Genomic DNA, 24945 nt, shown 5'->3' with positions numbered 1-24945 from the left:
GGTGCTGCTGCTGCTGATGATGCTGTTTGTGAATGTTGTGATGTGGTGGCGCTCATAATATTGCTTACAATTACGACTATAATAAGAATGATGTCGATGCTAGTGGTGCTGCTGCTGTTTATGATTTTGGCAATGGTGCTGCCGTTTAGTGCCCAGTGAAATGACGACGACGGTGGCGGCAGTGGTGTTAATGCCGCTCACGATGGTCACTGGTCGTGCAGGTCCAAGCGGTGATGGCGGAGTTCCAGCGCTCGCCGAGAGCCTTGGCCTCAGCTGGCAAGGTCAGTGCCGAATTTTCCCACGAGGGGCCACTGGCACCATCCCGCACATTGGCGGTGGTGGATGAGGGACTGTGATGGTGAAGGGGGGGGGTCAGATGGTGAGATGAGGTTGAGAGGGTAAGTTGTTTTGGGATGAAGTGAGGAGGTGATGATGGTTACGTGATGAGGTACAGGCTGATAGTACCTCACGGTCATCGTCATAGTACGACGGATTTATTGAAATATACATTTTCTTTTTTCACGTATAACTGGAAAACGAAAATTCGTTAAAAAAAATGGTGAGCAATTTAGAATCAAAATGAGAAAGGGTTTAATTCGCCATGAAAGTTTGCACAAACAAGGTAATTTACTATGGCAGGAAGGTGCATACATTCAAAATGTAGGAATCTTAAAACTTAAATAAGTGGTATACAGTCTAACTATACAAAAATTACAAAGTCTAACTAATACCCAGGGGCTAAAGTATGTAAAATTTTGAATAAGTATACAATATAAAATGTAAACTAGCCGTAATATACAATCTTAAAATACAAAAACACAAATAGGGTAACATGTTGCAAATATGGCAACGTGTAATTTTGCACCAACAATCCGCAAATGAATTAAGTACAATGTGGAAATCGCGCCATTCTTGTGGCACACATTCGACGAAGGAACAATGATCGTCTTGGAAATTTTACAGGACATTTTACAACTTAAGTCTACTGCAGAGAAGGCATTACCGGACCTGGAGAGGGAGTACAAACATTTCGTGGAGTGACTGTTTGGTAATTGCTTTGCTATGGACACCTGATTATCATACATATACCCTCTGATGGCCACCTCGTGGCTCTCCCAGTAAACATGGAACAATGGGCTAAGCAATATGCCAACGTGAACCCAGCATTGGCATGTTTACTTGAACAGGTCTCTAGCCTATTCATATTCTTGGGTTTTTTCGGTAAAGTCACGTAGGTAAAAAATAAAAATTAATGAAAGTAAAATAAAAATAAAATAAAATCACGACGTTTCGGAGGCAACACAAGCTTCCGTCTTCAGGTGGAACCGTCACAGCACGCTTGCTGTATCAAGTAAATGAGAAATTCCAAGAGATACTACCCCGTATATATACTGGTTGAGGGGGGAGGAGCCAGGACAGGCCCCCTTTTTATTATTTTGGTAAGGTTGGTGCGGTTAAAACTACGGCTAGTCTACATAACAAAGGACATAGCCTATTGTTATGTAGACTGGCTGAGAGGGGGGGGTGCCAGAGTTGTTAAAGTGCAACTGCTGCTAATGAGACCGAGCCTCTGCCATGTAGATGGTAAAAGCAAAAAAGGCAGGTCAGGAAGAAACAGCCTCCTGCTATGTTGCTTGGTGGGTAAAACTTAAAGCAGGGAACCAGCGTGTGAAAAAAGAAGCTAAACATGATAAAACAAAAGGTCTATAGCCTACTCTGGAACGCCAAGCTGGTAAATCCACCGGTAGAGCCCACGGCAGTTGAGGTAATAACAAATTACTTAGGTTCACGCTAAAACGGCAAAAGAATGCAATTAACAGATCAACGTGTCTGACCACCAAACTAGATATGCAACCCAGCAACATTTAACAAAACTCGACTCTGTTGAGGAGACCCAGAACATTGAGACTGATCCAGAGTTTGCTTGCTTAAACAAATGTTGCTTGATAATATTGGTCTGGACAGTCAAATAAATAGGCCGATGGGCTAAAAACATTTATTTACGTGTGGGAGGCATACAACAGTGTACTTGCTTATACTGGTAGGAACCTCCTGGTTACACCAGCCCCACAGGGGATAATCGTCCGTCGTGCATCCAAAAATGTGAGGGGTGGGGCTGGGTGGAGGGGCTGGGTGGGGAGGGGAGGGGCTGGGTGGGGAGGGGAGGGTGGGGAGGGGCGAGTGGGGCTGTGTAGGGGGTGGGGCTGGGTGGGGAGGGGCTGGTCACCCCGTGGTGCCCTTATAAAACTCAACGTTTAACCTACTCACGCTGGCTTGTGCCTGCCCTCACAGTCGGCCATATTTGCGGAATACACCACGCCACCGTTGACCCTGGCCATTGACCGAGCAACCCAACGTTCTTACCAGCTCCCTCCGCAGGAATGTGTTAGATTTTTTTTACGCATTACACAAAAGTATCGTGACAAAAAGAGGACTCACTAATCATATGACCTGCAAAACACTGGCCTGAGTTGGATCTCGCCGACCCGTCCCTACTGGACATCCGTGAAAAAGAGTTTCATAGTCCATTGCATTCCTCTAGGATAAATAACGAGATTCTGATCGCAGATGAAATAACCACAGCAAACAAACATTACATCCACTGTGCCAAGCAGAGCTGGCGAGGGAGCTGGGCTTCTCGGCCGAGCAGATCCGACAGCTTCGTGAGGACAACCCCGAGTCTCTGGTGGACCAGGCGGCGAGCCTCCTCAAGCTGTGGGCCGAGAGGGAGGGCACCACCGCCACACGTACGTCCGCCCTCTCCCGCGCGACTAAACCCCTTCCACGTGATCGACTAATGTGCACAACCGTCCTGGTCACATCTTGGCGATAGGGGCTGTTTATTATAATAGCCCATGAGCCAAAGGGGGAGAGGTTGGTTGGTAACACCTGGGGAGGCAAATGCTGTGGGCAGTATCCACCATCTTCAGAAGGCTTAATATATACACGCACACCAGTATTTTTCATGTTCTGTAGATGTTTCATTTCAGGGTTTTTCTCTCTACCAAATGCACCTATGCCATAATTTAATGCCATTTTTTATCAAAATGCTACTACGCTGACCTTGCCATCATACATATTTGTAATCGAGAAAAATGTTCCTTAAAAGAAAATCAGTGGTAGCATTAGCCACCCTGGGTCGTACCAATACGATATTTTTGGGCCAACAAGCTCACCGCAACGATAAACACAAAGAAACTTCTTACACCAGGACCCACGGCAGCCATGCTATGCCACTGGTCCATATGATTGCGCCTGGACCCCCCCCACAACCCATGGGCCCTGGCACATTTGCACTGCCTACACACTACTGGGTAAGCTGCAAGACCGTACCAACGCGCGTATCCCGCGTATGTGCTTTGTTTACTCAGCGGGGAGACTCATCCCCGCGCTGGTGCGCGTCAACCGCGCTGATCTCGTGGGGCTGGTGCAGAGCGGACAGAGCGGGCAACGAGAGAGCGCCTCCGAGGCATCCTTCTCCTACAGCGAGCTCGAGCAGACCATGCAGCTCGACACATCCGCCGGTGGGAGCACAGAGCCACACGCGCACAGGGTCGTAACACGGATGACTCGACTGTAGAAACCACACAACCACGCAGGAAACAAGACTCCCGTCGTACAGAGCACACAACTCGGAACAACGCAAAGTGTGACACGGATGACTCGAATATACAGACTACACATCTCGGAGGGTGACACACATAGCTGATCATACACAGCATAACATAAAAACACACACTAAATAACGCACACCACACAACTCTGCGTAACACATTACATTGCACTATACAGACCACAACAAACAGATCATGCCATACACACTGCATCACTCCACACCCTCACACCATCCAATCTGCACGACATTAAAAGCATCGAGCAAAAACACACACACTAGCACTAACAACCACAGACAGCGAAAACGTCTTTAAATAATTAGTGGTGATAATGTCACGGTGAAGTCTCTGCCACTCTAGGTGCACTTTGACAATATTTTCTATTTTTTATTGACGGCCAAGATGATTTTGGGAAGCTTGCTTGAGTGATGGAACAATGTTATTAGCGGAGCTTCTCTGTATCCTCACAGACCCCCTTGTATAACCACTTTACACTGCCCTTCTATTGTGAATGTCACTCTCATGTTGCTGTTGAAGGGAGTGCTGCTATCAGCAGCCCAGTCGCATCGTTCACGAGCCACTTCCACACACAGGCTGATGCTGACATTGCTGGTATGACCTGGCGCAAGTTCGCTCAGCTCCAGGTTGACATCAGGAGAGCCCTGATTTGGAGTGGTTGGATCCATGTTTTTGTAGTATGGTATTTTTATTTGGGAGTAATATGGTTCATCATCCGTGTATGAACCACCAACCTGATTTGACATCACTGCCAAGTAAAAAAACAAATTGTTTTATATAGTGAGAAAGCTAAGGGTTACTTGATAACAAATTTAACTCCGCATTTCAACTACCAGGCCTTCTGGAAAGGTGTTAACAGTTTTGAATGTTGGAGGTGCTGAACGTTTTACCCTCTTAATGGTTCATCAGCCCAGCTACTGACTTCCAAATATATAATATATTCGTATTTTTTATCCTGGGTACCGTCACTTCTTCATGAGAATTTAGATAAGTGGCCAATTGGTATTTATGGCTAATTCCTTTTGAAATCACATTTTGCATGTAAGAAAAAAACCTGAAAAGCCAGTAGGCATATCAAAAGGAGTCACGCAGATGTGTTCATGAACCCACATTCTGAACCGGTGTCTCCTGGCCATCTAGCAGCCCCCAGCGGGTTTGGAAGTTTCACGTGATCCACCTATCCAACCCTCGCCTTCAAAGCTGTGGATCACGAAGCAACTCATCATCAACACTCGGGTCTAAACCAGTGAACCGTGGTCGGCTATGGGACTGCCATTGAGTGAGCATCGCTCTCCGAACGCGATTTCTAATTGTGCGGTGCGTTTGTTTAGCACGATGTCCCACGTCGCTCAACGTGCCGGGAGCTTTTTCACGTGGGAGAGCAATGTGGGACAACAGGCAAAACACCGCAGTACAACAGGCAAAACACCGCAGTACAACAGGCAAAACACCGCAGTACAACAGGCAAAACACCTTGTAGAGTTATGGAGCCGTGCCACATGGGCGAGGAGGCCACAGATAAATACTGCGGAGCCCCCTGAAATGGTAGCAATGCAGACGACGGTAATACTTCTAATCATACAACACCGACGACCACTGCCTCACCTGGCAATTCGTTATTTTTGGTGGAAGCGCCAAAGGAAAAGGTTACGGTACAAAAAACAGACCCTTGGTCAGAAAAAAGCCTTCTCTCACTTGTTCACTTTATTAACCTTACTGTTGTTTGTTTTCTTTTCTGTTTTCCTTCCTGCTTCCTTCCTTCCGACGGGAACCCTCAGTCGGGCCACATTAACAGCGCACGCCATCCTGCACCGCATCGATGTTGCTTCTCTCATGTTTCACGCCCGGCGCCATGCCAATGTCTCCACCCTCGGTGTCCGTTTTGTGTTTGAGTCGCCTTCTCTTTGGTTTCTTTGGCTTCTGGGAATTATGACCAATAATTACGACTAATATTTCGTTTCCCAAAATGTTTTTTTTGCTTAAAGATTATGAGAACAAATGATTTGCGTTTGCTATTTAACGGCTTGGCAAATGTAACGGTGGCATTTATTTTTAAAAGTATTTTTTCTTTTAAGAGCACAGTGCATGCAAAGCAAAATGTAAGTCGGTTGCTTTGAACTTATATTCCCTACGAGTCACTTTTATTTTTAATAATAATTTTACGCTATATTTTTTTTAAACATTCTTTCTATGGCAAAGTAGCGTTCACTAATCTTCTATTGATTTAAAACATAACACCGTACTGTAATAGTAATAATGTGTTTTAAATTCAAATATGCAAAATTAGGGCCGTGCGTCTTTGGATGTACGGCTCGGTCCCTCGTTGCGAGTTTCGTGCCTCCTAGACGTTGCAGGGATTCCGGTTTCCATAGAAAGCTCACCCCAGGAAACTTGACAACATTAACCCATCCCCCCCCCCCTCCCCTAAAGCAAACCATAGATATACATAAATAAAAACAAAATATGCGAATATGCAAAAGTGTAGATAACTGCTCCAAGACACTGGGGTTACATTTCTGGTTGCCGGGAAACCTGGTAATGATCTAGGAGCGTGCGGGTATGTGTGTGTGTGTGGGTGTGTGTGTAGTGCGTGTTCACACCAGACCCCTATCACTGGTATAAGTCACTGCCCCCACACGTCGTGCGGTGCGGTGTAGAGATTACCGTGGCGCACTGCAGGGGGAGAGGAAGTTGCGTTTCAAAAGGAGGGCGGCTTCCAGGCCTCCCTCCCGCCTTTCCCGACATCAGTGTGCCACATCCCCCCCTCCTCCCTTTATTTCCTTCCCTCATTCCCTTCCTATTCTCTCTCCATCATCCAACAACACCCCACTAGGCCTCCTGCAAACTCGGTCACCCTTTGCTCGGTTCGGCCTCTTATAAAGCAGACCCCATCGAAAACCACACGCGCTCATGGGACAGGAGTGGGTGAAGCCAGAGGAAAGCTGCCATGAGAACGTGTGACAAGCACATTTCACGAGGCAGTGCAATAATAATTAATAGGTGAAGGTGCAGCCCTGCAATTGCATGTCTGGTGGAAGGGCCTCCACTAGAGGGAGTACGCGAGCACTCTACAGAGGGTTTTTGGGATACTCTTTCACACCTGGCAGCATCTTTAAAGTGGCGGGGGTACCCACAGAAGCACCCCGCATCAGAATGATTTACTATTGTAGTCTAAATACTTTAGCTTTAATCAACAATGAAAATAATGTTTTACAAGTTAAAATCAGATGTTAAATTCCTCAAAATACAAATTCCTAGAATTCAAATAACACTTTAATCATGATCAATGATTAATATTCTGACAAACAGGTAACATTTTAAGAAAAAAATAACGGTCATGACAAACGTGATTTATGAAAATAAGAATTGTTAATAACATTGAAATACATATATTAAAATTACAAGTTCATTTATGGCGAAATATTCTATCCCATGGAAATAAGAATCAATGTATTTAAGTGATTAGCTGGTTCAGCACCATAGACAACCAGCCTTTCCTGAAATGCAGGGTGCATCATTGGGCCAACACAAAAACGTAGCTCATGAATGACATGGGACCGCACACTCATGGCTGAGTGTGCGGTCTGATAGCAGACCATCACTACAGGTGTACGGGAAGATTAGCAAACTCTTTCACGTGGCAGTGCAAGTGACTTATCCACATTTCACCCACTGATTGACATTGCACGTTGCAACTAGAATGTTAATTAATTGCAGGCAACTTCTTGGTTCTTTCGCTAAAGTCACGTAGAAGGGAAATAATAAAATAATAAAAATAAAACATAATAAAATACAATTATCACGACGTTTCGGCCACAACACAAGCAGCCGTCCTCAGGTGAAGACAGAGCTGTCTGAAAGACAGCGCTCCACTTCGTGAGAATTTTATTTTATTATGTTTTATTTTTATTATTTTATTATTTCCCTTCTACGTCACTTTACCGAAAGAACCAAGAAGATGAATCCCTGCAGTCACGAAAGCTTTAAATCGAAATTTAATTGCAGGCAAGTTTATATATATACACACACACACACACGATAATTACCGTTATTTACTCAAGAAAAACCTAATTGAATCTCAATACTTCATTTTCAGATGGGCCCTCTGCATTGTCATTTTGTCCAGTTCCAAAAATATACCCGGGGGCAGCACTCAAAAGCTTTCTTGCATAGATTGAGGAATCCATTGCTGTACTGCCATCTCCTGGTCAAATCGCAGCTTGCGCATTTCCACAGTCTCCCATCCAATTACTCACCAGGCTCAACTCTGCTTTAGCATCCATAATCTGATGAGATTGGGCAAATTCACGTAGATTGGGCAAATTCACGTGAATTGGTCGTACATGCCAACCAGTACCTCTAAGACTTCCCACGTCACTGGGGTAATACTTTGAAAAGACCCGTCAGCAGCCACTGTGCTCCAGTGAAGGGGTACGACACGGTGTGGTGGTGGTGGTGTCAAGTGGTGGTGGTGTCCTATCACCGGCGTTGTCTCGCTTGACCCTGAACCTCTGTCTCCACGGCGTCCATCCCGTGCAGTAGTGATCGTATAAGTGTCAGTGCTGTGCCTCGTGTTTGCTCCTTGGTGCTGGTGCCACGGTGGTTACATTCCCGAGAAGGTTTCTGAAAAAGAATGACCCTCCCCCGATTTACAAATGTGCGATCTTGCAACAAGCCGTACGAATGGCGCGCACGGCTCTCATCGCTGGCGTTCAGTTAAACTGACGTACCTCGGGGAGGGGATTATCGACTTCCAGAAACGCTCTCAGCCCCACCTGTCCGTGCAGTAGTTGTTCCAACGCCCACACATGTCTCGCCGCATCCCTCCCACCCCAACCCCCCACCGCGCTCCCTTCCGCCCGGAAACACGCGCTGGCCCCCGCTCCGCCACAGGTTTCACCGAATTCCTGGAGGAAATCTCCCCGATGTCACCGGGCGGCGGCGATGACGATGACGATGATGTTGGGGGCCGTGAGAGCCCTATGCCCTCTGGCCACACCCCACCGTCACTCGTTCAGTGCGCCGCCATGGCCCAGGCGGAGACACCCTTCCGGTCGAGTCGTCCCGACTCGGCAGACCTGGGCTCCCCTGTGGACATTAGCCCACGTGGCCGCTCGCTCAATGTCGATGGTGCTGCTGGCGACGAGGCGGAGCGAGATGCGGTTACTCCCGACCCGGACGATAGCTTGGACGCCGAGTCGCCCGTGTTCGACGAGGACGAGGACGAGGACAATCCAGCCGAGGAGTCGCCCGTCTTGGACCAGCAACACTCGCCCATTTCACCGGCATCGCTGGACGATTCGCAGCAACATCGCGACATCACGAGCGAGACCGATGCAGTATCGCCAACCTCGGAGGTGAGGTCAGTGGAGGTCATCATCCAAGACGAATCGGTGGCGGCGACGTCACGGGAGCGCGCAGCAAGCGAGGGCGATGACGGCGCGCAGCAGGTCGCCTTCGGTACGTCGGAGACGTCCGAGGAGTGGCTGTCGAGCAGCAGCGTCCAGCGAGACGAGTGCGAGACCGGCTCGGACCTGGCGGACGTGGAGGAGCCACGGGAGAGCGTAGATCTGGACAGTCTCGTGCACGGGCGGCCGCACCTCGGCGAGGCGGCCCACGCGCTCGTCGCCCAGCACCAACGCTTTGAGCACCACGAGCAACGGAGCCGCACGGAGGCTACGTTCTACAGCGAGCTGAGCCACGAGCAGGGTCTCCATGGTAACGGTTTCCAGGCCAGCAGCGACGAAGGCGAGGATGAGGAACCCGAGCTGATGAGGGGCGGAGGCGGCTTCGTGCTGCGGCAGCAGCAGCATCGCCGCCAAGAGGTGACGGAGGGGGTTGCGATCGAATCGTCTTCGTCCTCTCGCACTTTCGAGGAGCTGTGGACCGCTCCACCACGGCACGGGCGGGAAGCCGAGACGGCCGCTGCTTCAGCGCATGAGGAGGAAGCGGAGTCTCCGCTGGAGGCGCCTGGCTTCACGAGCCCCACGCCCAGCGACGTTGCCGCAGAGGGGAAACTGTCGCCACAGTTCGACCGAGCGACCGAGTCTCCAGTCGAGGACAAATCGTCACGGCTGGAGGAGACTCTATCATCGCCACAGCTGGAGGTGGCTGCATCACCGCAGTTCGAGAAGTTTGCATCACCGCAGCTGGAGGAAGTTGCATCACCGCAGCTGGAGGAAGTTGCATCACCGCAGCTGGAGGAAGTTGCATCACCGCAGCTGAAGGAGGTTGCGTCACCACAGTTCGAGGTTGCGTCATCACAGCTGGAGGAGGTTGCATCACCACAGCTGGAGGAAGTTGCATCACCACAGCTGGAGGAGGTTGCGTCACCACAGTTCGAGGTTGCGTCACCACAGCTGGAGGAGGTTGCATCACCACAGCTGGAGGAAGTTGCATCACCACAGCTGGAGGAAGTTGCGTCACCACAGCTGGAGGAGGTTGCGTCACCACAGCTGGAGGAAGTTGCGTCACCGCAGCTGGAGGAGGTTGCGTCACCACAGCTGGAGGAAGTTGCATCACCGCAGCTGGAGGAGGTTGCGTCATCACAGCTGGAGGAATTTGCGTCACCGCAGCTGGAGGAAGTTGCGTCACCACAGCTGGAGGAAGTTGCGTCACCGCAGCTGGAGGAGGTTGCGTCACCGCAGCTGGAGGAGGTTGCGTCACCGCAGCTGGAGGAGGTTGCGTCACCACAGCTGGAGGAGGTTGCGTCACCACAGCTGGAGGAGGTTGCGTCACCACAGCTGGAGGAGGTTGCGTCACCACAGCTGGAGGAGGTTGCGTCACCACAGCTGGAGGAAGTTGCGTCACCACAGCTGGAGGAGGTTGCATCACCACAGCTGGAGGAGGTTGCGTCATCACAGCTGGAGGAGGTTGCATCATCACAGCTGGAGGAAGTTGCGTCACCACAGCTGGAGGAGGTTGCATCACCACAGCTGGAGGAAGTTGCGTCACCGCAGCTGGAGGAAGTTGCATCACCACAGCTGGAGGACGTTGCGTCACCGCAGCTGGAGGAAGTTGCATCACCACAGCTGGAGGAAGTTGCATCACCACAGCTGGAGGAAGTTGCGTCACCGCAGCTGGAGGAAGTTGCATCACCACAGCTGGAGGAGGTTGCATCACCACAGCTGGAGGAAGTTGCGTCACCGCAGCTGGAGGAAGTTGCATCACCACAGCTGGAGGAAGTTTCATCACCACAGCTGGAGGAAGTTGCATCACCACAGCTGGAGGAGGTTGCGTCACCACAGCTGGAGGAAGTTGCATCACCACAGTTGGAGGAAGTTGCGTCACCACAGCTGGAGGAAGTTGCGTCACCACAGCTGGAGAAAGTTGCGTCACCGCAGCTGGAGGAAGTTGCATCACCACAGCTGGAGGAAGTTGCGTCACCACAGCTGGAGGAAGTTGCGTCACCGCAGCTGGAGGAAGTTGCATCACCACAGCTGGAGGAAGTTGCATCACTACAGCTGGAGGAAGTTGCGTCACCGCAGCTGGAGGAAGTTGCATCACCACAGCTGGAGAAAGTTGCGTCACCACAGCTGGAGGAGGTTGCATCACCACAGCTGGAGGAAGTTGCGTCACCGCAGCTGGAGGAAGTTGCATCACCACAGCTGGAAGAAGTTGCGTCACCACAGCTGGAGGAGGTTGCGTCACCACAGCTGGAAGAAGTTGCGTCACCACAGCTGGAGGAGGTTGCGTCACCACAGCTGGAAGAAGTTGCGTCACCACAGCTGGAGGAGGTTGCATCACCTGACAAGCATCGACCTGAAGTCGACACTTTGGCCTTGGACTCGGAATATTCTCTAACACGCGAGATGCAACCTCAGCCTGAAGGGAGGGAGCAAGCACCGGACTTCTCATCCATCGGCCACTCTGAGGAATCTCCTTCTACGGAGCGACTGCCTTCCCCACACTCGTATGCAGCTCCACTACAGGTTGCCTCCTCACCCGAATCCACGCCCGAGGAGGAGGCGGCAATAGCCGGCGATGATGAAGGAGAGCTCGTGGAAGAAGACATCCTCGCGCAGGAGGTCATCCGCCAGCACCGTTCTCCACCCACGGTGGACGCAGAGAAGCTTGAGGAAGATGCCCTTGCGCTGGTGGGAATCCCAAAGTCGTCCCCCACTTTGAAGTCACCGGATAAGCAGCTGCTGCCGCCACAGGGTGAAGATTCGCAAGCAAAGACCGAGACTCCGGACGGCGCTGCTGGGGAACTTGAGGTTGAACGCCATGCCTCGTCATCTCACGGACAGGAGACACCGCCGCCATACGATGTCGATTCACCAGTGGAATCGGATGGTCGTGGACAGCCAGCGTTGTCAGATGTGAGAAGGGAAGCGCAGTCGCCCATGTCTCCGAAGGAACGCTCCCAGGCAGCTGATGGCGACAATGGATTTTTAGCTGCAGGAAGGGAGGAGGAATGTGGTCGAGAGGAGGCAGCAAGCCTGGACAAAGAGCGCCGTGGACACTGGGACGATGACGAAGGTTGGCACGTTCTGGAAAATCGCTACTTCCACAGCAAGTCAGAGAGCAGGATGGAGAGGCGGCAGCATACCACCACTACCACCAAGCACCATAGCTCCACCACCAGCACAGAGATGGAACAGACATTCCTGCTTCTCGATGGCTCTCATGATGCAACAGCCACTGCCACTGGCGACGAGCTGATGCAGCAAAGTTCTCACAGCACTGCCACCGAAAACGGACGACTCGAGACAGAACGACGTGAAGTCACGCACGAGGTCGGATTCGCGCGGTGGGGACTGTCAGATGTGCAAACTGAACTCGAGAGGATGATGCCAGAAGAGGAGGAGAGGAAGGAGGAGCTGGTGGTGGAGGAAGAGGACGTAGCAAAGGCAAAGAGTGAAACTGACCGCGCTGAAGAGGTGAGCCAAAGCAATTATTACGTGCAAGCACTTTTGAGTGAATGTGGCTGGCCTAGTGGCACTTTGGTCTATTTTCAAACTTAAGCACATATAGCTGTCTGTATACAATCATCTTGGCTATAATAAATCAATTTAAGTTATGGGGCAAAAAATTACTTTAAAGTTGTTTTTGGAAGCGGTGGCAGGAGCAGTGATTTGTGCAATGCGCTATTAACCCCGTGACCCGAGTTTGATTCCTGGCCTAACGTCGGTGCCGAGTGATATCCGCTCAGAGCTAAACTGATCAGCTTGGGAAAGTATTGTGAAACAAACCCCCTTGACCACAAGGCATGGGGAGACCATTCGATAAAAGGCTTGACAACAAAGGTGGTTTATGCAATCGGCCACTGGTTTTGAGATTTTTTAAAAAATATTCAGAAGTTACATTTTTAAAGACAGCCAATAGGCAATGTTTTGCTGTGCCTAGGAAATATTACATCGTTACATTTTTTGTTGTCCAACAACACTAAAACGAAAGTCTATAACTAGCGTGTTTCTGTTTATTCTACATTGCTGTGCAAATTGATCGATCACGTGAATTACTATTATGGAGAATTGCGGCGTCTTAAATGTTTGTTAAATAGTGTTATAATTCTACTTACAGGTCTTCAAAGAAAAATATGAATTGGGCAGTGCTGTTGATGAAGAGGATGTTGGTGATGATAGTGATGATGATGATGATGAATATGATGATGACGATGAAGGAGGGGAGAAGGTGACTACACGAGTGATTCGTCGCAGAGTCATAATACAGGTAAAGAAAAACAAATACCCTCGAGTAGGGCTCTCAAGAGCTCCCTCTAGTGGAGGCCCTTCAACTGGCAGCTCACCCAAGCCAGAAGTTGCAGGCCCTGCCGTTAAACCGTGTGTGGGTGTTGTGTGTGCGTGTACATGCTTGCCCCTATGCTCACTGGATTCCCTTCAGCAGCCTGTAAATGTCGTCTATAATATTGCATTTGAGATTAATTATGAGCAAGTGTGGCACTTGCCAATTCCTCGTAAATTCAAAGTCGTTTTTGCAGCCCTGTGCCGATCTACTTCTGGATGAAGGCCTCCCCATACAGTTCACCCAACAAGCCCACCATACGCTTTTTTCTAAATCATTACGAATTACATTTTGTAATGCTTATGAAGCACATGCTGTCAAGTACACACAACAAATGATTACACGCACTCCACAAATTAGGATGTCATTTAACAACCACCATGCCATCAGTTACTCCAGAGAACAATTTGCAAAGCACCAATTTTAAAACGGGTTATAGCTGTTTATCTAGAACATTAATTATCGCGCTTTAGTTTTTTTTTTTAAATCCTTTATATTAAGTTCACTTGCTTGCTTGCGCGCTTACGACCGTGCAAATCTTTCGGTCGTTTTTTAACCCACTTCCTGTGATCCAATCGAGCTGACATTTTGCACATAGACTCGTTGTGCGTGACAATTTCTTTTCGTGAAGAAAAAATTTCCAAAATTTTACACTTTTTAGGAAAAAATAACTTATATTTAATTACCAATTGCTTAATGGTGGCAGGCAATCATCTGACCCATAGGTGGCAGCCATCTCAAGCCAGAGGACGAGAGGACTCTAGCCGCCACGCATATAAAGGATTTATAGTGAAAAACTTTGTTTTTACGGGTTAATTTTTTTATGTTTTAGCAGGAAAAAAAAACACCAATGAATATAATATAAGCAATGCTAATCAAGTCATTACCATATACAGTAAAACCTTGGATTGCGAGCATAATTTGCTCCGGAAACGTGTTTGTAATCCAAAGCACTCGTATATCAGTTGTGATCACGTGACGCTCGGCAGACAAAGCGTATACTACTCATATTGCAAGACCTCGCTCGTTTATAAAATTAATATTTATTTATTTATTTTTTGCTCGTCTTGCAAAACACTCGCAGACCAAGTTACTCGCAATCCAAGGTTTTACTGTATTTCCAAAAGAGACAATACACAATCATCGTGGATATATTGTGCAACTTTCGTGGATCTTATGACGTATTATTGCCATGTGACTGCCTACCCTAGCGCTAGCTAACAGCACCCTTGCGTCCTTACGTTGCGTGCGGTTGCAGGGAGGAGACCTGCAGCAGCTGGGCGGGGAGACTGTGCATGAGGACCAGTACACGGACGAGTTCGGAAACCTCGTCACTCGAAAGGTAAGGCCGGGTGGTCGTGGCGAGCGGCATCTGCCGCGGGAATTACGTTCGTGTTCGAGTTTCACGCAGTGTCGTAGAGGACTGACAATTTATCTGCTGGCAGTAGTCGCGATATTTTGGACTTGCAGGTCGGGTGAATGGTTTAAAAAAAAATGTTTATATACAAGTTGTAATTTACTACAATGTGAGAAATGAAAATTAGGACTGGTGAATTAAAAAGAGCAGGTGTTTTCGTTTTTACAGTCGTTGAACAGAAAGGAAGATCTTGATGTTTTGTCCGTCTGGTGATCTTCAGGAAAGAGGCTAAATAGTCGGTGAGGTTTGGTGGCGAGTGATGCAAGATGTTGGACTCATTGCGGTGCAATCATTCGCGTTAAAACGTAATAGAGCGCATTCCAGAAATTTGAATGTGTATGGACTGACTGAAGTTTACTTAAGTATCAATAACTTAATTAAAAATAATCTCTCGTTGAATGAAATTGTTCATGTGGGCCAGTGCTTTTAAAACCCCAATTTACAGGGAGTTTTTTTCACTTCACACAGTCTTCTCCGATGACCACATTTTCACACATAAGAGTCGCCAGGGCTAGAATATGAGGGATGCTCAGGTAGTCAGGTGCTACGGGGACATTTCTTACTTTCCCTTCTGTCTGCCTCACAAGTCGCACTGGATGAGCCCTCTTCAGTGGCATCGTCACGATACTTACATTTCACAATTAGTACTAATCGCATATCTGCATTTTCCATAAATATGCTAAGTTCCTCTTGATATGCAAATTCTTTTGTCAAGGCACCCTTCCCCCCTCCATCCCAGCTTAAATAGTCGCTCCAAGCCTGGAGTGTGTCATTCAGACTCTGTCTACTCGACAGACCTGCTCTCCACCTTAGGACGGGTGCTTGCGTTGTGGCCGAAACGTCGTGAGAATTGTATTTTATTATGTTTTATTATTATTTTATTATTTCCATTCTACGTGACTTTACCGAAAGAACCAAGAAGACTTACAATGTCATCAATGTTATGAGTTCATCATCATTATGACATCACCTCCCTTCTGTCATTCACATGGCAGCTAACTATGCGGTTTGATGAACTTCTTCCAATTATAATGTCAAGGCATGCACTAATGATGTCTTGTAAAAGAAGTGAATTTTCTTTTTAACCTCAAATTTGCGATGAATGTTTAAGTCTGTAAAAAAAACGGCGAGATCAATAAACACGGCAACGTGGTTTTAAAAACGATTTCTCTTGTCGTTTCAGGTGACACGCAAAATCATCCACCGCGTACTGTCACCTGAAGAGGTGGACCAGGCACGGGCGGGCCAGGGCGATGAGGTAACCCCCCCTCACCCCGACCCTTCTGACATCCGAGCACGCTGCCATTGCAAATGGCCACTTGGCAACACAACTCGCAGACATGAGCTGTTTATATGATGCCAACAATGCTTCGACAAATTTAAGACTATTATTATTTTAAATAACTCAAAATGAGCATATAAATACCAAAATAAGCAGATATATCTCATCATTAGACCGCCTTTGCCAGTACCAAAGTATAATAATAGGGTGTTTCCCCTTTTTTTCTGGCAACAAAACTGAAACCTTTTTAAGGAATCAGTTTTGTTGCCATAAAAAAAGGGGAAAAACCTTATTATTATATTTTGGTACTGGCAAAGGAGGTCTAATGATGTAGATGCTTACCCCGAGCCCTCATTACTTTAATAGTGCCTTGTCTTTGAGCTGTACGCCTTTTGGCGTCCTCTGGTCTAGCACCAATTGAGACGAGGCTCAAAAGAAAGCCGTCTGTGGTGTGGACCAATCAGTTTCAAGGACAATGCATCATATTATCAGTGTGTTTTTTGCTTGCGTTTTTACCACAAGTATTGTGGTTAATGCACACATGATTCCTTGTAAATAGGTTTCAGATAGATCTCCTTCACAAATCCATCTCTCCACATAAAACAAGTATTTCTTACACAAACTATCGACCGCAAAGATTTCTGAGAGTGCATATTTCAGCAGCGTTGTTTCATTGACAAGCAAACTCTGGACTGGTTTCGACATAGTGTCTCATCAGCAGTGTCAGGTTTGCAAGAAATACCGTTAATTTGTATGTGGAGAGACAGATGTGTGAAGGAGGCATTATCTGCTTATTTATGTAGGTACTTATTTTATCATAATCATGCCATTTATTTTTCGATTTAAAGCTTTCGTGACTGCAGGGATTCATCTTCTTGGTTCTTTCGGTAAAGTCACGTAGAAGGGAAGTAATACAATAATAAAAATAAAACATAATAAAAGAATTTCTTCACCTGAGGACGGCTGCTTGCGTTGTGGCCGAAACGTTGTGAGAATTATTTTATTATGTTTTATTTTTATTATTTTATTACTTCCCTTCTACGTGACTTTACTGAAAGAACCAAGAAGATGCCATTTATTTATACAGCCAAGACAATTCATCTGGTGGGCCCTGCAAAGTGATAATTGGCCAATTCCCATTCATGATTTTTCGGTACGTGGGAGGAAACCAGAGTACCCAGAGAACACTTAAGCAATATGCTAACCCTCAAAGCACCGTACAGATGGATTCAAGAATTAATGTTTGTACTGTCGTCACCCTGAAGATGCCTCAGAGCGCCAGCCTACGGCACCTGCGATTCCCAGGCAGTCTCCCATCCAAGTACTGACCAGGCTTAAACCTGCTTAGTGTTTGAAATGTTACAAAATCAGGTACATTTTAGGGTCATCTGGTCATAGGCTAAATCCATAATGGATTTAAATTTACCAGAGCCACATACAGTCAAACCTTGGATTGCGAGTAACTTGGTCTGCGAGTGTTTTGCAAGACGAGCACATTTTTTAAATAAATATTAATTTGATAAACGAGCGAGGTCTTGCAATACGAGTAGTACGTGCATACGCTTTGTCTGCCGAGCGTCACGTGATCACAACTGATGTACGAGTGCTTTGGATTACAAACACGTTTCCGGAATGAATTATGCTCGCAATCCAAGGTTTGACTGTACCAGGGGAAATCACTCCGCTGTATAGATAACCTGTAGAAATTCACTTGCTGTACACCCGAGGCTTAATTTGAGCTGGGTGCGAGTTTGTTCCCCGGAAATTATTTCAGCACCCGGCACACCACCTCCAGTATACCACTCTACGTGGCTACTATTTGAGTGCCTGCTTCATTGTACACGTGACCTGGAAGATATACTCCTATAATAGCCCAGAAATGTGTGTAACGCGCGTGACGTCACTCCACATGACAGACCCCCCCCCCCCCCCGTCATTAATAATAAAATAATCATGAGCGGGTGGATTTTTACACTCACGCAGAAGGTCGAGTGGAAAGATATTTTTTTTCGCAGCCACTTCAATATGACGACGTTTCTTTACAGAAAGTGATGGTCAAAAATAAATCTACGCAGCACAGTGCTCCAATCCGTACGTGACGTCACTGCAAAAGAGCCCCCCCCCCCCCCCATCATTACTATCATAAGCAAGACATTTTTTAATGCAAATTCGCTTTCCATTTGACGTTTCTTTATCGAAAGTTACTCAAATAAATAACGCTACGCAGACGGTTCTTTACGTAAATATTACAGCTTCCGTCCTAGGACGGGCAAAAGGCTAGTCGATAGAGAAATGTAGTCCTTTGTGCAACAGCTAAAATAAACAGCTGCGCCATCTCTGGTGTGAGCAGGACAAAGTGGAGGAGTGGATTGGCTCGGGATGGAGCCGGGTGGAGGACCGGCCTGCGGAGTCGCCCTCAGAGCCAGCAGGGGCAAGCGGTGGCTCCCACGGTGGCTCCCACGGTGGCTCCCACGGTGGCTCCCACGATGGCTCCCACGAGGCGCAGGGAGGTGCGATGCCTTTCGGTGATTTACGAGTGGCACGGACGTGAGCTGTGTGTTTTTAGTTTGACCAGGGCAATTGCGAAACGAATATACAGTGAGGGAAAAAAGTATTTGATCCCCTGCTGATTTTGTACGTATAACAATTTTGACATGCGTTTTTCTGTATTTTTTGTTGTTATTCTGTCTCTCACTGTTCAAATAAACCTACCATTAAAATTATAGACTGATCATTTCTTTTTCAGTGGGCAAACGTACAAAATCAGCAGGGGATCAAATACTTTTTTTCCCTCACTGTATATAGTTAAGTCCACACCTGAGCAATCAGTTATGCAATCAATTCTCCCTCGAATTCGCAAAACTTTAAAAAAAAATTCGCCTGCAACTGCTTTGTCTACATCCGAGTTCGTAGTTGCACAGCAAGGAAATAGAACAGCATATTCAGGATTTGTAAGAACGAACTGTATGTCGCAAATGTCCAGCACGCAATGAGATGCGTTGCTACAAATCGTCGAGGAAATCGATTGAGTTGGTCTCTACTGCGAGAAACCGGATGTGCAACTGTTCAACTGGTTGCAGAGACCACCAACATCTAAGCAATTCAGTCAGGTACAACCAAGTCACATGCATCTTAATTGCTTGGGTTGTGAACTTGGCTTAAATGCACACTTTCAGGGACAGACACTTAACGGAGAACATGTCTGTGTACAGGGATGTGATCGCCACACCCGGGTCGAGGCACGCAGGGAGCAACGCTGACCTTCAACTTCACTACCACCGTCACCACAACCTCAACATGAACTTCCAAAACAAAGGCCAACAACTCCCCGATGCTACCAATATACTACCCCACCAATTCCAGTGTAACCATGTGTCTCTCACCTTATCCAACCCTCGCATTACCCAACTCAACCCTACCCGATCCCACGTTGTGCTCATGTCCATACTAACCCTATTAACCCTAGCACAGCCTTGCAAAACCCCTAGCTGACCTATATTGGCCTGACTGACCTAATCCAACTCAACCAGACCATAGCTTACCTAAACTCAAAGTGTGCTGCGACACCCGGCACATCCTTGTCTGGCCTTACCTAGGCCTGATCCAATGCAAACCAACTTTGACCTTAATCCATTCTGTGGAAAATTACTCGACATAAGACTCTTACCCAAGTCAATCAGAACTGACAAACGATGCAAAACTGAACCCGACTCTACTCCACACACGCGTGCGCGTGGGTGCCCGTGTCAGAGAAAGGGGACATTAAACATTGACTACGCCACCTTTACCTACCAGGGGGGCGCATTGTGAAATCACGTGGCCCCACCATTCTTGACCAAGAACTGTTTTTGGAAGTCACCCTGTGTGTGTGCCCACGTCTGAACACTGTGAGGCCAGCCTATGGTGCACCGCTAACACGAGCCTACCAACCCATCTGTCTCGTAGGTCTTTTGGCTTGCCACGGCGTTCGAACATACTTTACTACGAGATGTACGTTGCTGTTGTCGTTGTCATCGACACCCTATTACGTGTGCATGCACGCAGTCTCATAACTTATCATGTTTACTTTCTGCCTATATATTTTCTTTGCGCAGTTGACACACGTCCGGGTGGGCTGCGGTTACAAGGCTTGCGATTCATTCACTCTAGCCACCAAAGACAAACGCGCGGCCCCAATTGCTAGCGTGAGCTGTTACTAAAATCGCTGAAACCCTCAAAATAGCCAGGTCTCACACGATTGAACGATGGATGACCATGGCCAGGGGTGGCCACCTGTCCCAAGTTTTCCCACCGACCATCCTGTTTTGTTTGTTTAAAAAAATCGGCCATTCCCGGAATGAAGCTTATTCCTGTGAAATGGTTCTTGCTTTCACAAAAAAAAGAATCACATTACTGTTAATTTATTTGTGCGATTTGCGGCTCTAATTTGTGATAAGCAAATGATGCCACCTAAATCTTTTTCAGCTCCAGGTGACGTGCAGGGGATTGAGTGGAATTATGTGACCATGTGTCAATAGTGCAGGAAATGCATTATGAATGCATCAGTGCTGCATGGACTACAATTTTGTCGTCTGGCAAAGGATGCTCTGATGGAGCCACTGCCTCCATATTCCAGTTACTCAATCCACCTGCACATATGACCCGAGGCTGATGAAAACAAAAACTTACGGTGGAATTGTTGCTCCAAAAAACACTTGAACCGCAAAACTGACAGCTGTATCCGTATGCTTTGTGGAGTTTTTATGATGCCGATTACCTGTCCAGAATTTTGTTTTGTACCTCAGGTGGTAGCCACAATTACAGCAGAAAATGCCAACAGTCACTCGAGCAAAGAATAGAGCGAGAGCAGGAGAAATGACAAGACGTAGCCTTCGTGTAGTGTGTGTAAGCTAAGGTACTAATGTATGGAATGTTCAAAAGGCACTAATATATATTAAGACTACTGATGTAACTGTTATTAACTATTATATGTATGCGAACAAATGTGCTAATCATGTATATGCCACAAGTGGCTGACTGCTTCGACGGAATAATTTAATGACGTGAACAACGCCATTTGTGGTTTTGAAACAAAGTAAACAAAAATGAAACTTCGGATAACACAAACAAGTCAAGACACTGAGTAAAACATTTTATAGGATTGATGTGTGACCACATTTTAAAGGATTTAGTGGCGTGTTACAATTCCTAATGTTTCTGCTCCCATACACTGCTCATTTAAAAAAATATAAACCACACGCAGACCCAAGGACATTTTATCGCGAGGGGGCGTAAAGGAAACGGACTTCACTAGCGTACCTTCTAAGACTTAAACTTAAAAAAAACGTATGCAGATTGAGTATGTAGTTGTAGTGCACATTATCTCAGCATGTCATGATCTCTTTTGTAAAATATTAAATGTCCTTCCTGCATTCACTCATTAAGTGCTTGAAAACGTCAATAAAGCTCCATGTCACGCGATCCATCCAGAGGAAGTGTCAGGTGGGGGGGGGGGGAGGATGTCAGTCCATTGATGGCAATTACGATAATAATTTTAATTTGATCTTGGGGGGGGGGGGCCGGGGGATCATTAACATCATCCCATTCGTTCATTGAGCTGCAGGTTGGTGGTTTGCATGAAAATTGTGTCCGGGAATCCGATTTTCCCAGGAGTGCGATGATGCAAAGAGTCGCACACACCACCTTATGTGTGCGCGTGTGTATGTGTGTGTATGTGTGTGTACGTGCCATGAGTTTGACTGCACGAGGCGCATCGGGTGTTAGGTATAAAAACAAAATAAGACCCCCCCCCACCCCACCATGCTGTGCAGTGAGCGTCGGCACTGAATGTTATTAAAGCCAGTGTACGCAAACAAATAAAACGTGATGGAAAAAAAAACCCCACAAGGGCTCAGTACGTGTCATTGATCGCATTATTACACAGGACAGTATTTCTGGGTTAAAAACCTTGAAATTTAATAACTCAAGGGGGTCCAGTGTCCGTCATTAAGTGACGACATTCACATTGCTCAGGGAATGTCACGGTTCAGTCCTCCCAGAGCCAAGATGCTATCCTTAAAATAATAAAAGTAATATTTAAAAAACCTTTTTTTAAAACACGCTTTAATGAAATGTACTGTACTCGTAATAGCAGAACTCCACGACTCCAGGAAGTGGCCATGAAGTTTGCCATCACGTAAGGGGGACCGTTGTGATTTACAGTTGAACGTGGACAATTAGACCCAAGCCGAAACATAACATGTAAAAAAGAATGTTTAAAAAGATATAATTTGTATTTTTTATGATAGAATATAGTATTGTCATCAGTATCACATAAGTATACCAAGTTTGCAGTCGATACCACTTTGGGAAGTGGGTTAAAATTGAGTTACACGATTTGAGCATACAACAAGACAGCGTGAGTTAATAAAAAGCGTGTAATAATAATAAACCGTTTTAATAACTACGGTAGCAGCGAACCAGTTGCTCTGCAACACAAAATGAGACAGCTGTAATTATCACCCTCTTCTGATATTCTGCCTAAATAATTCTAACAGCACAAATTGAAATGTTAGCAATTTGAAATTAACCTCGTCAGTTTTCATTCATTACTCCCACCCCGTCTTCAGGTGTCGCTATCAAAGTACAGTAATGTATTGCGAATTTCTTCTGCCGTCTCAATTCAATGTACGTTCATTGCACGGAAAATTCCGTGTAGCCAATTATGCAGCAAGTTGCAGTGGCGACGGCTCGCAGCCACGAATAACAGAGTTCCACTGTTGGTGTGGAGAGGAGCCCAGCCAGCAGCCAGGAAATCCGAGGCATATATTATTATTTATATAGGTTACAGATCCTGTTAAAAAATCAAATCAAGAATCGTCCGCTGCAAAAAAACGGATTGCTGCCTCCCTCTCATGGATCTACTGGGTGACACAGTCGCTGCGCTCCAGCCTGGTATGGGAGCTTGTACACCAAACCGCAAGATGCACAAATAACCAGAGGTGTGGACTCGAGTCATGTGACTTGGACTCGAGTCAGACTCGAGTCATGAATTTGATGACTTGCGACTCGACTTGGACTTGCATAACAATGACTTTGTCCCACCTATGAGATGTGGACTCGAGTCATGTGACTTGGACTCGAGTCAGACTCGAGTCATGAATTTGATGACTTGCGACTCGACTTGGACTTGCATAACAATGACTTTGTCCCACCTCTGCAAATAACACTAACATTTTTTTTTGTTCCTGGGTAGTAAGTGTTATTTCCTAATTGCGTATGCCTTAAAAGTAGAAAAAATGGCTATGATTCCCCACAAACTTCGCTTTCGTGACCAAGACAGTGATATTTTGAAATTTACCTATTTTCCAGAACATTCCAGATAGATTCAGTGCCGAGTAAACTTGGAGTAACTTCTAGAACTTTCCAGTATTATAAATAGTATAAATACAGGGGCCTTAAGCCCACCAGTTCAGTTTAGTTCCAGCTGACGTATTGTGCGTCATAACCTAAACGGACACCAATCCCCCTGGCTCCGTTCTGGCGAACATTTTGCCACGATCTGCAGAGACATGCAAACTGCAAGGGAGTTGACACGTTTTCGTGCCTACAACAACCTACAAACCATCAACCAAAACCTCAAGTCCCGATCCCCTTTCTGGGATCGTGCTCTCGCCATCCTAGAATCTCACCCAGATCTGACAGACCGCTGGTGAACAGAGTGGCTGAACATGGGACTTCCAGAAGACAAACACCTCATCATTCGAGACCCAAACATCGCACCGCCTGGCTTTGGCATTCCTCGAAGACACTGGTGGAACCATCGACCGCATCAAAACATCCACAGATTGATGCTTCGCCACATCTACTTCATAAAACACATCCCTGCGGAGGGAGCTGGTAAGAACGTTGGGTTTCTCGGTCAATGGCCAGGGTCAACGGCGGCGTGGTGTATTCCGCAAATATGGCCGACTGTGAGGGCGGGCACAAGCCGGCGTGAGTAGGTTAAACGTTGAGTTTTATAAGGGCACCACGGGGTGACCAGCCCTTCCACACCCAGCCCCACCCCTCCCACCCCCACCCTCCACACCCTCCCCACCCAGCCCCTCCCCACCCTCCCCACCCAGCCCCTCCCCACCCTCCCCACCCAGCCCCTCCCCACCCAGCCCCTCCCCACCCTCCCCACCGAGCCCCTCCCCACCCAGCCCCTCCCTGCACGACGGACGGACAGACACAATAATCCCCTGTGGGCTGATGTAACCAGGAAATTCCTACCAGTAAAAACATATTGCGTGTAAACCTCTGCATAGGACGTCACTATATGTATGCATGTTAAACTTCTTTCGCACCCTACGTAGCCAGCCGTGCTGATCGGAGGTGGGAATATGATGATAGACGAGGGCAGAAACGCGTGGTAAAGCGGAGCTCGGGGATTGCAGAGGATGTCGCCGAGTGGGAGCTCAGTGACAACTAAAGTTCACGATCGGAGTGTTGTCAATAAATGATTAAACATTTTCAGAATATTGTGGAGCGTTGATTTGACCAAAGTCGCATGAAAGAATGCTTGTTATAAAAAAGTGAATACTTACAGAGGGGTGTAAATTATATAAACAATTCCTGCACAAAGGCATTCGGACAATACAGTACAATATTTAGCGATCCTGACTCAAGTGCCTGATATTGCATCAAATGTCCACGCCATCACAGTGGGGCTCATTTGTTCCGAACACGTTAGTTAAGTTTGCGTTGAAATGTTTGTTTAAAATCCAGCACAGTATTCAAATAATTTTGGTTAATTTTTTTTACCAAGGTGAGTTTGTCAACAGAGGGCAGTGCAGCAAAAACCATTGTTCAATGTACGATGCTCCAACATGCGCTCCCCATCGTAT

The 24945-nt window shown here is 47.0% G+C and overlaps 1 protein-coding gene across 4 annotated transcripts in view; it reads left to right on the top strand.

The window, feature by feature from the left end:
- The window catches only part of LOC144732126 (ankyrin-2-like), a 252711-nt gene extending 230755 nt beyond the window's left edge, over nucleotides 1-21956 (top strand). For 2 of the 4 annotated variants that reach the window (XM_078613424.1, XM_078613422.1), the window contains 9 exons: nucleotides 222-281; nucleotides 2616-2747; nucleotides 3372-3524; nucleotides 8526-12514; nucleotides 13158-13307; nucleotides 14638-14721; nucleotides 15980-16054; nucleotides 18429-18603; nucleotides 19291-21956. In XM_078613424.1, the coding sequence (XP_078469550.1) occupies nucleotides 222-281; nucleotides 2616-2747; nucleotides 3372-3524; nucleotides 8526-12514; nucleotides 13158-13307; nucleotides 14638-14721; nucleotides 15980-16054; nucleotides 18429-18603; nucleotides 19291-19298 (4826 nt within the window). In that variant the 3' untranslated portion in view covers nucleotides 19299-21956. The remainder of the gene's footprint in view (nucleotides 1-221; nucleotides 282-2615; nucleotides 2748-3371; nucleotides 3525-8525; nucleotides 12515-13157; nucleotides 13308-14637; nucleotides 14722-15979; nucleotides 16055-18428; nucleotides 18604-19290) is intronic. The other 2 variants (XM_078613423.1, XM_078613425.1) reach the window with 2 other exon arrangements.
- Nucleotides 21957-24945: the final 2989 nt, after the last annotated feature.

This window comes from Lampetra planeri, chromosome 41 (assembly GCF_965212315.1).
Source record: "Lampetra planeri chromosome 41, kcLamPlan1.2.h2, whole genome shotgun sequence".
NCBI classification, from domain to species: domain Eukaryota; kingdom Metazoa; phylum Chordata; class Hyperoartia; order Petromyzontiformes; family Petromyzontidae; genus Lampetra; species Lampetra planeri.
This window is presented reverse-complemented; position numbering and strand designations above follow the sequence as displayed.